This window comes from Phycomyces blakesleeanus, assembly GCF_001638985.1.
Source record: "Phycomyces blakesleeanus NRRL 1555(-) unplaced genomic scaffold PHYBLscaffold_10, whole genome shotgun sequence".
Classification (NCBI taxonomy): domain Eukaryota; kingdom Fungi; phylum Mucoromycota; class Mucoromycetes; order Mucorales; family Phycomycetaceae; genus Phycomyces; species Phycomyces blakesleeanus.
Genome location: NW_017265143.1, coordinates 1,359,532 through 1,372,264, shown reverse-complemented (window position 1 = coordinate 1,372,264; position 12,733 = coordinate 1,359,532). Strand labels below are relative to the sequence as shown.

At 38.1% G+C, this 12,733-nt stretch overlaps 4 protein-coding genes across 4 annotated transcripts; 1 reads left to right on the top strand and 3 right to left on the bottom strand.

Moving 5' to 3' along the window:
* Positions 1 to 110: 110 nt before the first annotated feature.
* On the bottom strand, positions 111 to 1,925 carry PHYBLDRAFT_38715 (hypothetical protein). Its single transcript, XM_018440111.1, has 8 exons — positions 1,782 to 1,925; positions 1,563 to 1,688; positions 1,382 to 1,509; positions 1,115 to 1,271; positions 948 to 1,044; positions 680 to 869; positions 337 to 602; positions 111 to 239 (listed from the first exon to the last, which is right to left on the bottom strand). Exons 1-8 carry the CDS (start codon positions 1,910 to 1,912, stop codon positions 228 to 230), a joined length of 1,107 nt encoding a protein of 368 aa, XP_018292043.1. The 5' UTR covers positions 1,913 to 1,925; the 3' UTR covers positions 111 to 227.
* Positions 1,926 to 2,878: 953 nt separating this feature from the next.
* PHYBLDRAFT_155389 (hypothetical protein) lies at positions 2,879 to 3,850 on the top strand (the record flags this gene model as incomplete). Its single annotated transcript, XM_018433399.1, has 3 exons — positions 2,879 to 3,118; positions 3,169 to 3,285; positions 3,377 to 3,850. The coding sequence occupies 3 exons, from the start codon at positions 2,879 to 2,881 to the stop codon at positions 3,848 to 3,850; spliced, it is 831 nt and encodes a 276-aa protein (XP_018292042.1).
* An 89-nt stretch (positions 3,851 to 3,939) lies between these two features.
* PHYBLDRAFT_186993 (hypothetical protein) lies at positions 3,940 to 6,973 on the bottom strand. Its single transcript, XM_018439312.1, has 9 exons — positions 6,457 to 6,973; positions 6,143 to 6,359; positions 5,989 to 6,075; positions 5,459 to 5,893; positions 5,236 to 5,409; positions 4,793 to 5,170; positions 4,597 to 4,709; positions 4,483 to 4,534; positions 3,940 to 4,415 (listed from the first exon to the last, which is right to left on the bottom strand). The coding sequence occupies exons 1-9, from the start codon at positions 6,906 to 6,908 to the stop codon at positions 4,008 to 4,010; spliced, it is 2,316 nt and encodes a 771-aa protein (XP_018292041.1). The 5' UTR covers positions 6,909 to 6,973; the 3' UTR covers positions 3,940 to 4,007.
* Positions 6,974 to 10,196: 3,223 nt separating this feature from the next.
* Positions 10,197 to 12,372, bottom strand: PHYBLDRAFT_181427 (hypothetical protein). Its single transcript, XM_018438467.1, has 6 exons — positions 12,267 to 12,372; positions 12,110 to 12,205; positions 11,959 to 12,035; positions 11,693 to 11,903; positions 11,341 to 11,543; positions 10,197 to 11,290 (listed from the first exon to the last, which is right to left on the bottom strand). Exons 1-6 carry the CDS (start codon positions 12,333 to 12,335, stop codon positions 10,429 to 10,431), a joined length of 1,518 nt encoding a protein of 505 aa, XP_018292040.1. The 5' UTR covers positions 12,336 to 12,372; the 3' UTR covers positions 10,197 to 10,428.
* Positions 12,373 to 12,733: the final 361 nt, after the last annotated feature.

Genomic DNA, 12,733 nt, shown 5'->3' with positions numbered 1-12,733 from the left:
GAATTGGCGAATTGAATTGAATTTATATTTTGACCGGATTCACCATGGAAAAAAAAATAGCCCTTTTCTTATTGTTTCAATTGATCTTTAAAGGTTTATATTTAAAAGAAGAGTTATTCCAAGTGTTATGCTTATTGACTATGTTTTTATTTTATTTATTTTTTGTTATATATTTGCGCTTTATACATGTGTGGTTTGTGGATAGATATTCTTAAAATCACCCTCTTTTATTCACCGTACTAAATAACCCAAAAAAAGAATTAATCATGTCAGACATCAAAGCAATAAACAAACAAAGAAGCACATGGGATTGGTTCAATCAAAATAATATCTTACCTTCTTGGCGATCATGCCTTCCGGTGGCTTTGTTTCTACAGCCTTGGCACCAACCTCTGACCAGTTTGTAGAGAGACAGGTACCATTGCTTTCCACGAAACTCTTCATCATTGCGCGCTTGGTATCATCGTCTGCATTACTGTAGATCTGTTGGAACATGGCATTGAGAGCCTTCTCACCCTCAGGCTTTTCCTGCTCCTTCTCAATTTCCTTAGCCAACTTGCCCCAGTCTTTGCCTTTCTTTGTAGGTTGAGAAGCAACAGCCACTACAATGTTAGAGTAAATGACATTTATTTGAGTATAGATTCTTGGCATGGATTATTACAGCACGCGTTAAACTTACTTGCACTGGTGTTGGGATCTTCGCCTTCCAATGTACCCCACATGATACCCTCCAAAGATTTCTTGAGCTTAATTTCAAGCTTGGTCGAGAGAATTTTGTATGATGATTGAGAAGGGTCAATTTCATGAGCAAGAGGATCAAGCTCAAGGTTGTAATCTGACCCAGAAGGTAATCTGATAGTCAAAGAAATCTATATTTTACACAAGGTTGATTAATCAAATCATAAAGCAGATGTGATACCCCATTGTTATATTTCATTAATACTTACAGAATTGTCGTGGAATTCAAGGTTCACAGTGCCAGCCTTGATGTTCTTAATAAAAACTTCGACTGTAACAAATTTATCGCTCTGGAACCATTCATGTCTAATGTGAATGACTAGTTAGTAAAGTGTATGATATATGTATATGCACGCTTTGGCCTGATATATCTTACCTGACTCTTACTGCCTGAGGTGTTACTGGAACAGGGACAGTCGCGCCAGCAATGGGCTCAGGAAGGTTTGCAGCAGTAAGTTTAGATGCAGGAGCAGGAGCAGCAGCAGTAGGAGGAGTGGCGGTGGCCACAGGAGGAGCAGCTGGAGGAGTAATAACTATTTAAGAATCATAAAGATACACAAAGAACATCTTGCTAAGCCCAGAAAATCTTGTTTGATTGCTGCGGAACAACTATGGTACACATATTGAGATCCTTTATTCTTACCAGCTGGGACCTTGTCTGAGTTCTTTTTAAGCCATGTCACCAGTGTTCTTTCGTTGGGGTTGAGCTCCTTTGAAGTCTCGAAATGCTTCTGGGCTTCTGTGTAGTGGCCAAGCTGATGGAGTGCAATGCTGTGACAGGATGTTGAGTAAGTTGCGGGCCATGAGCTGTAAGTTTTACTTACCCATTCTGCAAATGAGCTTTGGCCAATAAGTTATTTGAACCCTTGGTGTCTTGGACAACAGAGAGTGCCTGTTTGGCATCCGCGAGAGCTTTCTCAAATTCCTTGGTCTTTTGATAGGTGACACCTCTATTTTGGTTTTTATTTATTTTTTTGGGTTATTGAAGAGTTGAATATGTTTGGTGAATATTAGATTTGATTTTTTCTGCTTCTGGCGCGTACCTTTTCAAAAGATATTCGGCATTAGTGGGCTCAAGGGAAATAGCCTTGGAAAAGAGGTCAATAGCTTCTTCATAGTCGTCGTCGAAGAAGGCTTCAGAGGCCTTTGAATAAAATTCTGGGCCACTTGACATTAGAGAAAAGGTTTGAAAGAAAAAGACAAGTGAACCAATTTTTTTGAAAACAAGTGTCGGTTTATATGGGACAAGCGACTACGGTATCATCCCAATCCCAATCACAATCACAATCACAAACTTGCGCTTTGTAACTCAATACAGCTGTGACGTTGCACAGACACGGATCCGACTTTGCGACTGTGGGATACGCTAACTCAGGGGACGTACCGGATCTTGAGGAGCTTGGCTGAGTACAAGCACTTTTTTTTTTTTTAAAAAAAAGAGACTTCTAAGCATTTTTCAAGCATCCGAAATATATAAATAAAGTTTATACAGAGCAGCACTTTATGTATACTGGCTATTAATTTTAATATCTCATTCTTATAATCATATATATATCTGCAAGCAATCAAGAGACAATAAGAAAAAATTATGATACCATGCATTGAATTCTATCAAATAAACCCCGTAATGAGCATTTCTTTGAAATGAGATTATTTTCATAATTACTTTTACTAAATGCAAGAAGAAAAGGCCCCAATGCATACCCCCTTTTTTTTTTAAAAAAAAAAGATAATATATACAAATAAATATCTCTACCTTTTAATTGCAATATCATAAAGACATAACTAGGAAATAAGCTATTTTATCAGTAACCAAGACATTATATGAGTTAATCTTTAAGAGATCAATTGTGTCAAATTAGGGTCCGTAGTATGAAAGATCTTTACGATTACAATAAATTTATATGCTGAGTGCTTGTTTTCCACCATACATACTTAACCATGAAGCCCTTAATGACAGTGAGAGTGAGTGAGAGAGAGATATGCAATGGCCTAGGCGGTCCTTTAATAGAAGTTGGGAGAAGTAGATCCTTAGCTTCAGGAGGTTGGAAAAGACTTTGCATAAAAAGTGTTGACCGTATCGCGTTTATGTCCAGACAACTTCTCTTCTTCTTATTCGTATTCTTTATCTCCAAAGAATATGGACTCTATTCGAACTCAAATCAAAGCCGCATGCGAACAGGCCGAGCATCTCATTGACCAAGTCAAACGTCCATTGAAACCTCATCTACCAGCTGTCAGTCGGTTCCTGGTTGTGGTCACATTCTTTGAAGATTCTTTTCGAATCATCTTTCAATGGTCCGATCAAAAGAGCTATCTTGAGGAGACTCGTTCTTTTCCATCTTTTATCGCCACATTATTTTTGGTAGCCAATGTAGTGGTAAGTTATAATTATCAAAGTATTGTGTAGACTCTAATCTTGATGATTAGGCCATGTTGGGTTTCTCCTCTACCCTTATAGCAAAAAAGCATGTGAGTGTGGCAATTGCTGGTCTATCAGTTGTTATGGTCTCGCAAGCTCTTGTGTATGGTCTGGTCTTTGACTTGGTAAGTCTTATTCTAATTAAACATAACTATGATTTTTCTTTATCTTTATCTTTTTAAACACCCCTTCTCTTGTATCAATTCAAATGTGTAGCTCTTCTTTCTCCGTAATATGTCCATAACCGGTGGTCTCTTATTGTGTCTCTCGGAGTCTCTTTTACGACAGCGCAAGAAAAGCGTTTTTGGATCCCTTCCTCAACTATCAGAGATTGAGCGACATATGTATTTCCAGTTGGCCGGTCGAGTCTTGTTGGTCTTGCTGTTTATTGGGTTTGTGATCCACGGTCAATGGAGTTTGACATGGGCTATTGTTTCATTGGTGGGTCTGGCCGCGTGTGTGATGGTGATTGTTGGATTTAGAGCCAAATGGTCAGCCACATTGCTAGTTTCTCTCCTGAGTGTTATGAATGTGCTCGTAAACAATTGGTGGTCGATACAGCACTCGAGCCCTCATCGTGATTTCAGAAAATACGACTTTTTCCAGACATTGAGCATCGTGGGTGGACTTATGCTCTTGATATCGATAGGTCCAGGCAATTTGAGTTACGATGAAAAGAAAGAATATTAAAAGTATAGAGATCTTTATTGTACAAACAAACAAACAGACAGACAGACAAAATACATACATATAAAAAAAAACAAAGGATAAAGCCATATGTGTTATTTACATTCAAAGAAAATTATTTTATTTTTATTTTTCATGTTCGATTTAATTTGTCTCTGATTCACTTGGTCTTAAAGACGGCTTCAACAAGCCGGATCCCTTCCTGGTTCTGTGCATCCTGGCTAGTACGGTCTGACCAGACATGCTTTGTAAGCTCATCGTGGGACTCTTCGTAGTTCCAGCTACTGTTGGCATCTTGCTTTACAGATGACTGGCTAGTGGATGCCAGACGATCCAACCAAACCTTTTTCAATTTATAATCCTCCTTCTTAACTACCACATCAGACCAACTTGGAATGATCTCGATAGCAGTTTGAATGAGAATACGGAGGAGAACATACAAATGCTCGGATACCATGATAGCGAGTAAAGTCAAGATAGGTGTGTAAGGGGAGTGAATGTTAGTCGAAGGATGGAAAAGGTAAGCAAAGGAGGCCATAGTAATCGAGGAAAGCCAGACGAGAGTTTCCTATAAAAAAATCCTTTTTTTTAGGTGTATGATTTTTTTTGGTACTAAAAAAAGCCAGGTTGCGTACCATGTTGCCGATCCAAGGACCTGCTCCTTCGGCTCTCAATGGAATAGGACGTCTTGTTGTGCATAGAATATGTCAATAACGATATATCTATATATTCTTTACACACAAACATACCTCGTGTATTTACAAATCTTGAGTGCATCACTACGCAATTCGACCCAGTTGTTTATCATGCAACACAAGGCAGTAAGTGGCCAGACAGTGGAGAACATGCTCACGTAGCCAAACTACTTTGGGTTAGACATTCCTTTTCCAGAATAAATCACCTCCCTTTCTTCCTTTTTCTTCTTTTATTTGATTAATACTGTACCTGAATCACCATCTCAACGTAGTCTGTGTAAATGTTATATTCTTCCAACCCTACTTGTTTGTAGACTCTCTTCATAAACGCAGCTTCTGGACCAGACATTTCAGGTGTACCAAGTTGGTCTTCGGGGAAAGATGATTCGGTGTTTCCTTTAGTGACCTTTTCTTTAAGTTCCTGAGCCTTTGGCATGGCCTTCTGCATAATGTAAGGCACGATCATTTCGGTTGCAAAGCCAACAACCTGTCCCGTTACGACAAAATATACCAACTGGTCTCTGAGACGCAAGAAGTCAACCTTCTTATGGTCATGGCTAATGTTATAGTGAGACAGATAAGGGAGTACATGATCGCCGAAAGGAATATAGACCCATCCGGTAATAAACTAAATGGTAATACGATTCATCAACAAAAAAGAAAAGATGCTAAAGATGCGCGTGTGTGACTTACCAGGGAGAGGTAGCCAACAAGGAAATTTGCAATAAAGATCTTTTTGGTGTAGTTGGATTCCCAAGAAGCATCTGTCTTGTGCATCTCCCAGTCATTAAGTATCTTGACCCATTTGTTGTAGATGTTTGTCATGGTAGGTATAAACAAAACATAGCCAATAGTTGGGGCATAGTGCTATAATCATTCCATAAGTTTACATTGTACTTCGTCAATATAAACTTACCAATATTTGGGCAAATGGTCCGGCGTAGTACTCGTGTAAGAAGAGTTGCAAGAAGAATACAAAGCCTACGATGGAACTGAGGAATACAGCACCAAGCGCAACACCAGGAATAGCTAGAATACGGCGTACGATTGTTTTCCAAGGGGCGACAAATGGGAGTTCTTCACCTGTAACTTCATCTTTTATGGTTCCATCTCCTCCATACTCTGCACGTCTCTTTTCATATTTGGAGCAGTTTCGCACACCCCACATTACTGCTAGTTCTTTTTCTTTTCTTTTCCACATTTCCAAATAAACAACTGCCCACACCAGCATAAACACGGAGAACCCAATGGTGAGGGTATTTGTGTGTGTCATATATACAAAAGCTCCTAGTACAGAAGGTACACTGAGCCAGACAAAGTAGTTTTGCAAAAAGGCAAAGTAATAGGCAATCTAGAGAGAATGTAACCACAAAGCATTAGCCCACAAGTATAATATTAACAATATAATAGATCTTCAAATTCCATACAGATATCTTGCCTTTTCACCAAACTGGTCTCGAATTTTGTTGATGTCGTCTTGATCAAGCATCCATTTCTTCGACCATGACTTGATCCATTGCTATAATATTCAGGCTGTCAAAACATACAATTTCTCTAAAATCCACATATATAGACAAAAAATTTATGGATCCAATCTTACCTTGTCAAAATTTTCATCGTGAAGGGGCATGATACTATCAACACACTCATCCAAATCGGGAGATATACTTGCGCCTCCTTCTGTCTCGGGTGAAGTGATCAAATCATAAACAAGTCTGAGACGTTCAGAGTCTGTTACATCACTCATATTAATTGAACGGCTCTTTCCATCCTCTTCAATATCATCGACGCGTACACCGAGTAAGAAGTCGCGTATGCTATATAGAAGAAAATATGAACTCTTGTCAATGATTCATTCCATAATATTTTCTCCTTTTATGTATGTATGTATGTATGTATATATAAATCACATACCGTTCTCTCTTGAGGGCTTGGTAAAGTAAGTTGGATGGACAACCGACGAGAACAAGCAAGACTCCTCTTTCCTTTCCAGGTCTGATTTGGAAGCGGAGGCCGACTTTACTCAGTTTTGTGGTAAGGCTCTCCAGTGCTTTGGTAGTCTTGGCTTCAAGTTGTTCTCTTGTTACATCAGGCTGATTGGTAGGGAATTTGAAAATAATGACAAAGTCTACGCCTGCATTTGACTTGTAGGTACTTTGTGAGGTTTTATTTGTGGAAGTAGATGGCACGGCTGGGCATGAGTCTGTGAATGTGTTTTCGACGGGACATTGGTCAACAAAGGTTTTTTCGATAGGACATTGTTCAACTGGACATTGACCTGTAGGAGGTGTGCTTGCTATTGCTTCGGTAGGAAATAGATGAGAGAATTGTCGTTGACTCTCTGGTGAGGAAGCTCCTTCTGACATGATGAAAACAGAAAGAGAGGATAGCTAGAATTACACAAGTCTCAGGTTACAATACTATTTTGGTGCATAAAACACAAGTCCACTTTGACATCATGTATTTTTTATTTTAATTTTATGAAGGCGCTTCTTTATTTGATTAGCAGTAACAATAATAGTAATAGAAAAAAAAAGATAGGCCGTATAGAATGAAAGCAATATCTGAGAATACACTGAATGGCATCATAGTTCGTTTATATATCTGACCTTTTTTTCTTTATTCTTCTTCTTTAAAGTGATAATAATGGTTACTCTTTAACCAATATTGGGCTAGTAAGAAATAAGCTCATTTTAATGATCGTAAAATGACGTATGGCGAAGATGCCTTGATCAAATTACAGCACTGGCTCCATTCAATGAATGTTTATTCTTCAAGTAGATTCTTTTGTTTTGTTTTGTTTTGCTTTGCTTTGCTTTGCTTAAAGCCTATTTTGTCACTTTCACTTGTATAAGTTGAATGTCTACAATGGCATATCAAACTTATGAAACTTTTTCTTCTTTTTATAATAAAAATTATAGCAATGCTCTTTAGGTGTTATGTTTTGTTTAGACTCTGTGGTTTAAGAGACTAGTTAGCAGCTAGGGTTTCTGAGGAAAGGTTTGCGAGTAGAGCTTGATTGATGGTTTGAGTTGGAGAATAAATGTGTGTCTGTTTTTTTTAATTCATTGATATATATTTCACAACCAGTCTATAATACATTATTCCCCGCCAGCCAATGTTTTACCAGTATTTTGGGACTAACAAGACCGTCTTCAAACGGAGGTTTCATTTTTTAAATATTGATAATTTCAAGCCAAAATGCTACTGATAATTAGTCTAATGTTCCAGTGATTGTTCAAGAATCTTGGTTTTTTTTATGATCTGTGGGAGATTATAAGATGTCTATCAATCGTTATATGACACGTGCCTTTTAGTTAATTAACCAATTATTTAAGGAACTTAAAGATATAGAAAAGAAAGGTACATGAATAAGCCAAATACAGGGTTCCCCTCCTTTCCAGCTCCCAAATCCTTGGAACTGTTTTGCAACAAGTATAATTTGATTTTATTGTAATTCCCTTAATTCTCTTTTTCTATATTTAAATATCAACTTGTTTACATAAAACACTCATGTTTTTTTGAGGGGGAGGACCATTAGGATGCCCTCATCATTTCTAATGATTATAAAGCGTGACTGACTAAGAGACAAATACAACATATATATATATATAAAAAGAAGAAGAAGATCCATAACCAAGCAACAATAAGCAGCTGGTTTCTTTTCTTTTCTTTTGTTCAAATCACTTGTCAATCCCAAAATTCTATCCTTAATGAGATTAGTAAAAAGAAAATAGAGAGATAACCAATGGATTTCTCTGATGATTATTAATGAGAGATGATCTTGTGAATAGCAACATAGCATATATTTGATATCAAAGAATGTTTGTTCCTTTAATTGTCTTTCATGTATCCAAATTATTAAGCAAAGGTCATGCCGAACTGAACTGACACAGATAAGCATCGTATTTATTCTATATCTAGATGTCAATTCTGCTGAACCCTGTGGAATTATGATCAAATTTAATGTGCTTACAAAGGGAAAACAGTATATTTTAACGGGATAATATTGTATAAGTTGGGTAAGTTGGGTAAGTTTGGTAATGGGCTTTGTATAATTGACAGAACCCTGGTAAATATTTAATAAATTGATATCATATTGATTTATTGGCCTCAGCTGCGTGTATGTATATATATATATATATTTGTGGTCTTCAATATAAGTACACGATTAATGGTCAATCTATCAAGTGTAGGGCCCACTGGTGTATTCATAGGACGAGAATGACATCAGAAAAATAAAATACAATAATTTTTTCTCAGCGGTTTTCATTCAAGACCCAAGATATATTTACCCAATACTTACCAGATCTTCCAGAGGTACAAAGTTTTGGATTCTATATATTTTATATATGTCAATAAAAAAAATCATTTGGTGTGCAACTTTACTCAATATACAAAGCTGGTAATTAACAAATAAATATGCGTAAAATCTGGTGTAAAATCTCCCTCTTATATACATACATTAGTTTGAAATCGGGGGGAAATATTCTTGTCCTACTGTGCCGGGACTCCTTTGGAAATGGTGGTTGGGGGTGGTCATGGCGCACACGTACGATTCAAAGTGTCCCTTTTTTTAAAAATAAAATAAAATAAAATAAATAAAAGAGAGGATCAGTTGAAATTTCGGCTGTAGTCCAATAAACGTACGTACATATATGAAAAAAAAGAGCCTGCATTCTATCAGGGAGTAACCAAAGAGAGAGAGAGAGAGAGAGAGAGAGAAAACAGAGTCCCTTTGATGTTTGAGATATTCTTGTTATGTATATATTGAATTTTAATTTTTCTTTTAAAATAAAAACATTCTTAACAAGCAATACGTTCTTTAATCCTACAGTGCTTCCTAAAAGTGAGGTTGCACACATTTGAGAATGAATATCACAACAAACAAGAGTTTTAACAAACTCTTCAGAATTTTTCTTTTCTTGTACTCATTGATCTTGACTGGCTTCAACAGCAGCCGTATTATATGTATTACATACCCTGACAGCGCGTAATAAATGTGCTACACTTGGAGTGATTTACATGGCTGGCGAAAGAAAGAGTATAGCCAGGTATCAAGAGAGGGGAAAGGGAGGTTTTGGTTAACAATTGACCAAAGAAGAAAAGAGAGCTAAGCCAAGCTTCTGGACAATAAACACACAAAACCGTGTAGCCATGGATCGAATACTTATTAATTGAGTGGGGCAGTAAGGTTAATAATGAGACTTGACAAGAATTCATTAGATTAAACATGCAACTTTGAAGAGTGGAATTAGAGCATATGAGTCCCGAGCACCAAAAATATGACAAATTGTGGAATCCGATGCATTTAATTATCTCTACTAACGTATCAATTTGAGCTTGGATTGTCATGACAATCATATAATCATATAATCATTTGTACTTGTTTGGTGAAATAGCTGTGGTTTTGAAAGTTATGTTGGGTATTTGACTGTACTTCTTCGTTTAAAGCTTGTTTAGTATATGATTCACAAATAGTAAAGAGTATCACAGGTGACTATATTTCTACTTGGTGCGACTTTACTTTCTAGACGCAATACATTTCCCCTAAACAAAATAATAGAAGGCAGCGATCTTATAAATATATAATTTAATACAATGGGACGATTGGATCAGTGTAACTTCCCACACATAATGTTGGGAAGTTGTTTAGTTTGAATCAATGATTATTTTTTGCTTTTCATGTTTATTTATATTTATATTTATATTTATATTTATTTATCCTATTTTTTTTTGATCAAACTGGAATGATAAAGAGATGAAGGGAAAGTGTTTTTTTTTGTGGATGAGCTTATTAGGGTTACTACTTGAAAGTAGAGCAAGATGAAAAGAAGAAAAGAAGAAAAAAGGGGGGATATGGGAAGGTTGTTGCGGTTATTGTTTTTAATGGTCCAAGATGCGAAGGTTGCCGGTAACAACCTTGTTCTCCAACATTGAACCCGAGGGAATATCAATTCGCTCACCGTGGTTAGCTACAATGATTACTGTACCGCGCAGCTCGACATGGGAACCAAAAGTTACGTCTCCTGTCACGGTCAAATGGTCAAGTTCGAGAATATAGGGAATGGTCTTGAAGCGGCTCAGGAAGTGGGCAACCTTCTTGAAATGGTCACCAAGCTTGACGAGTGGGACGGTGTTAAACATGCGCTGAGGATTCATGTGGAGTTCACCGTGAACAAGCGCATAGAGATTAGAGGTGACCAAGAACAAGTCAGAAGTAGACTTGACAGGCAAGAAACGAGCACGGGGAACATTAACACCATGTGCATTTTTGAAGTGCTGAATTGCCGCACCAACAGCTGTCTCAAGCTGGATAACCTTCTCTCCGCTCTCGGTCGTTTTGTTGTTGACAATGATCTCTAGTTCCATGGCCTCTTCATCCATAACACGCTTGATAGCCTTGAGATTAATCCACAAGTTGTTTGTGTTGAAAATCTTGAACTTCTTGACCGACTTGAAGTCTTCGACGTGCTCATCAGGCACCTGTGCAATTTCGAGAAGGCGGATACGACCATCGTAGTCAATGAGAGTACCACCCTTGATATCGGCCTTAGTCTTGTCAGTGACTTCCATAATGAACTCGGCGTCACTCTCAACCATATGATGAAGGATATTGAGGTCAACTGTGGCTCCCAAGTTGTCCACGTTGGACACAAACAGGTACTCTTTGCCCTGAGACAAAAGGGTATCAAGCAGACCAGAGTTGTACAGGGACTCGTACAAATCACCGTGACCGGGAGGGTACCTAAGGGGATGTATGAGATTTGGGGTGCGATAGGTTCACGTGTGCCTTACCATTGGTCAATAGGTGCATCGACAGTGAGAGGCACAGGAAGAAGGGACTCTTTCTTGATACGGGGGTGACGACTCTGGTTGAAAGTGATGATGTCGACATTGTGAGAAGCGTACTTTTGCACAATGCGCTTGGTCTCATCATCAGTGTTGAAGGAGTTCATAAGAATAAATGGTACGCTGACATCATGTTTCTTGTTCAAGTACTACACATGGATGTCAAAACATGTTAATACGTCCAAACAAATCTACCAACACCATCCACCCACACCCCACCCTATATGCTATCTCTCTCTCTTCTTTCTTTAAAAAATAATAATAATAATTTTCAGCCAAATATATTCCTTTATCTTACCTCGATCTGACGGACACTCAAGTCCAAGAAGGTCATGCCGTCACGGACCTCAATAGCAGACTTTGGTCCGACGCAACCCATAGTAGTTCCCAAACCACCATTAAGCTTGAGTACAGCGAGCTTACTGAGATCGGTAGTAGAGGTAGTTACAGGAATGTCCTTGTAAGGCACGATTTGCTCTGCTGAAGGAGATTGGATCTTCTCCCATTCACTATATATGTCTTAATTAGTCAGAGTTCATCTTATTTTATCTAGCCTGTACTTACATCTTAGCACCCTTGGCCTTCTCGTCTAGGAAACGTGCAAAGAGCATATAAAAGTTATCCATCTCCAATTGGAAGAACTATAGATAGAAAGCAAAGAAAAAAAAGGAAAGGTGTCAGATACGCGTTTATTCTATACCATAGCTAAACATACCTTGCGTCTCTCTTCATTGGGGATCTGGGCTGCGAATCTAGCCAGCTCGGCCTTCATAGCCTTTGCTGCTGCTGCAGAGCTAGCACCTTGGAAATCCTACAAAGTGTTATCAGTAACCATCTATAGGGGACCTTGTTTTGAAGCGTTTAGCGCGTACAATAGCTGAGAGAGTATGAGGATGGTGTCTGTCAGGGACAGGAGTAGCGAATTTTCTTGGGGTGGCCATTTTGGTTGATTTTTTTTCTTTTGTTTTGATTTGGGAGTGAAAGAAAGAGGAAAAGAAGAGATTGAGTCAGAAAAGGCTTGATATTTATGGACTTCTTGCACAATCCTATTCACCCTTTTCTAAATAAAGCAAACGGGACCTTTTTCCCTTTTGTCATACCTGGCACATCACAGCAGAACCCTAAAAACTCCGCACAATATGCTCCGCTTCCTTTGATCTCTTCCAGCTATCATCAGTACAGCGCTACCATACAACAGGAGAGAACCGGGGAAGTGACTTTGGCCCAAGATTGACCACAATCCAACATTCTTTTTTTATTTTTATTTTTTTTAATAAAAAAGGTTATCATCATCATCATTCTGTCCAACAATCATTACAACAATCACCCCTTACTTTAC

What these genes read in the sequence shown, in the direction of transcription:
- PHYBLDRAFT_38715 (XM_018440111.1), bottom strand. Translation starts at nt 1,912, where the DNA reads ATGTCAAGTGGCCCAGAATTTTATTCAAAGGCCTCTGAAGCCTTCTTC. An exon ending in GCCGAATATCTTTTGAAAAG is followed by an intron (nt 1,689 to 1,781) that starts GTACGCGCCAGA and finishes AAACCAAAATAG; the next exon opens with AGGTGTCACCTATCAAAAGA. An exon ending in CCTCAGGCAGTAAGAGTCAG is followed by an intron (nt 1,045 to 1,114) that starts GTAAGATATATC and finishes CATTCACATTAG; the next exon opens with ACATGAATGGTTCCAGAGCG.
- PHYBLDRAFT_186993 (XM_018439312.1), bottom strand. Translation starts at nt 6,908, where the DNA reads ATGTCAGAAGGAGCTTCCTCACCAGAGAGTCAACGACAATTCTCTCAT. An exon ending in GACCATTTGCCCAAATATTG is followed by an intron (nt 5,410 to 5,458) that starts GTAAGTTTATAT and finishes GAATGATTATAG; the next exon opens with CACTATGCCCCAACTATTGG. An exon ending in GTCCTTGGATCGGCAACATG is followed by an intron (nt 4,416 to 4,482) that starts GTACGCAACCTG and finishes ATTTTTTTATAG; the next exon opens with GAAACTCTCGTCTGGCTTTC.
- PHYBLDRAFT_181427 (XM_018438467.1), bottom strand. Translation starts at nt 12,335, where the DNA reads ATGGCCACCCCAAGAAAATTCGCTACTCCTGTCCCTGACAGACACCAT. An exon ending in CTCATACTCTCTCAGCTATT is followed by an intron (nt 12,206 to 12,266) that starts GTACGCGCTAAA and finishes AACACTTTGTAG; the next exon opens with GATTTCCAAGGTGCTAGCTC. An exon ending in CCAATGAAGAGAGACGCAAG is followed by an intron (nt 12,036 to 12,109) that starts GTATGTTTAGCT and finishes TTCTATCTATAG; the next exon opens with TTCTTCCAATTGGAGATGGA.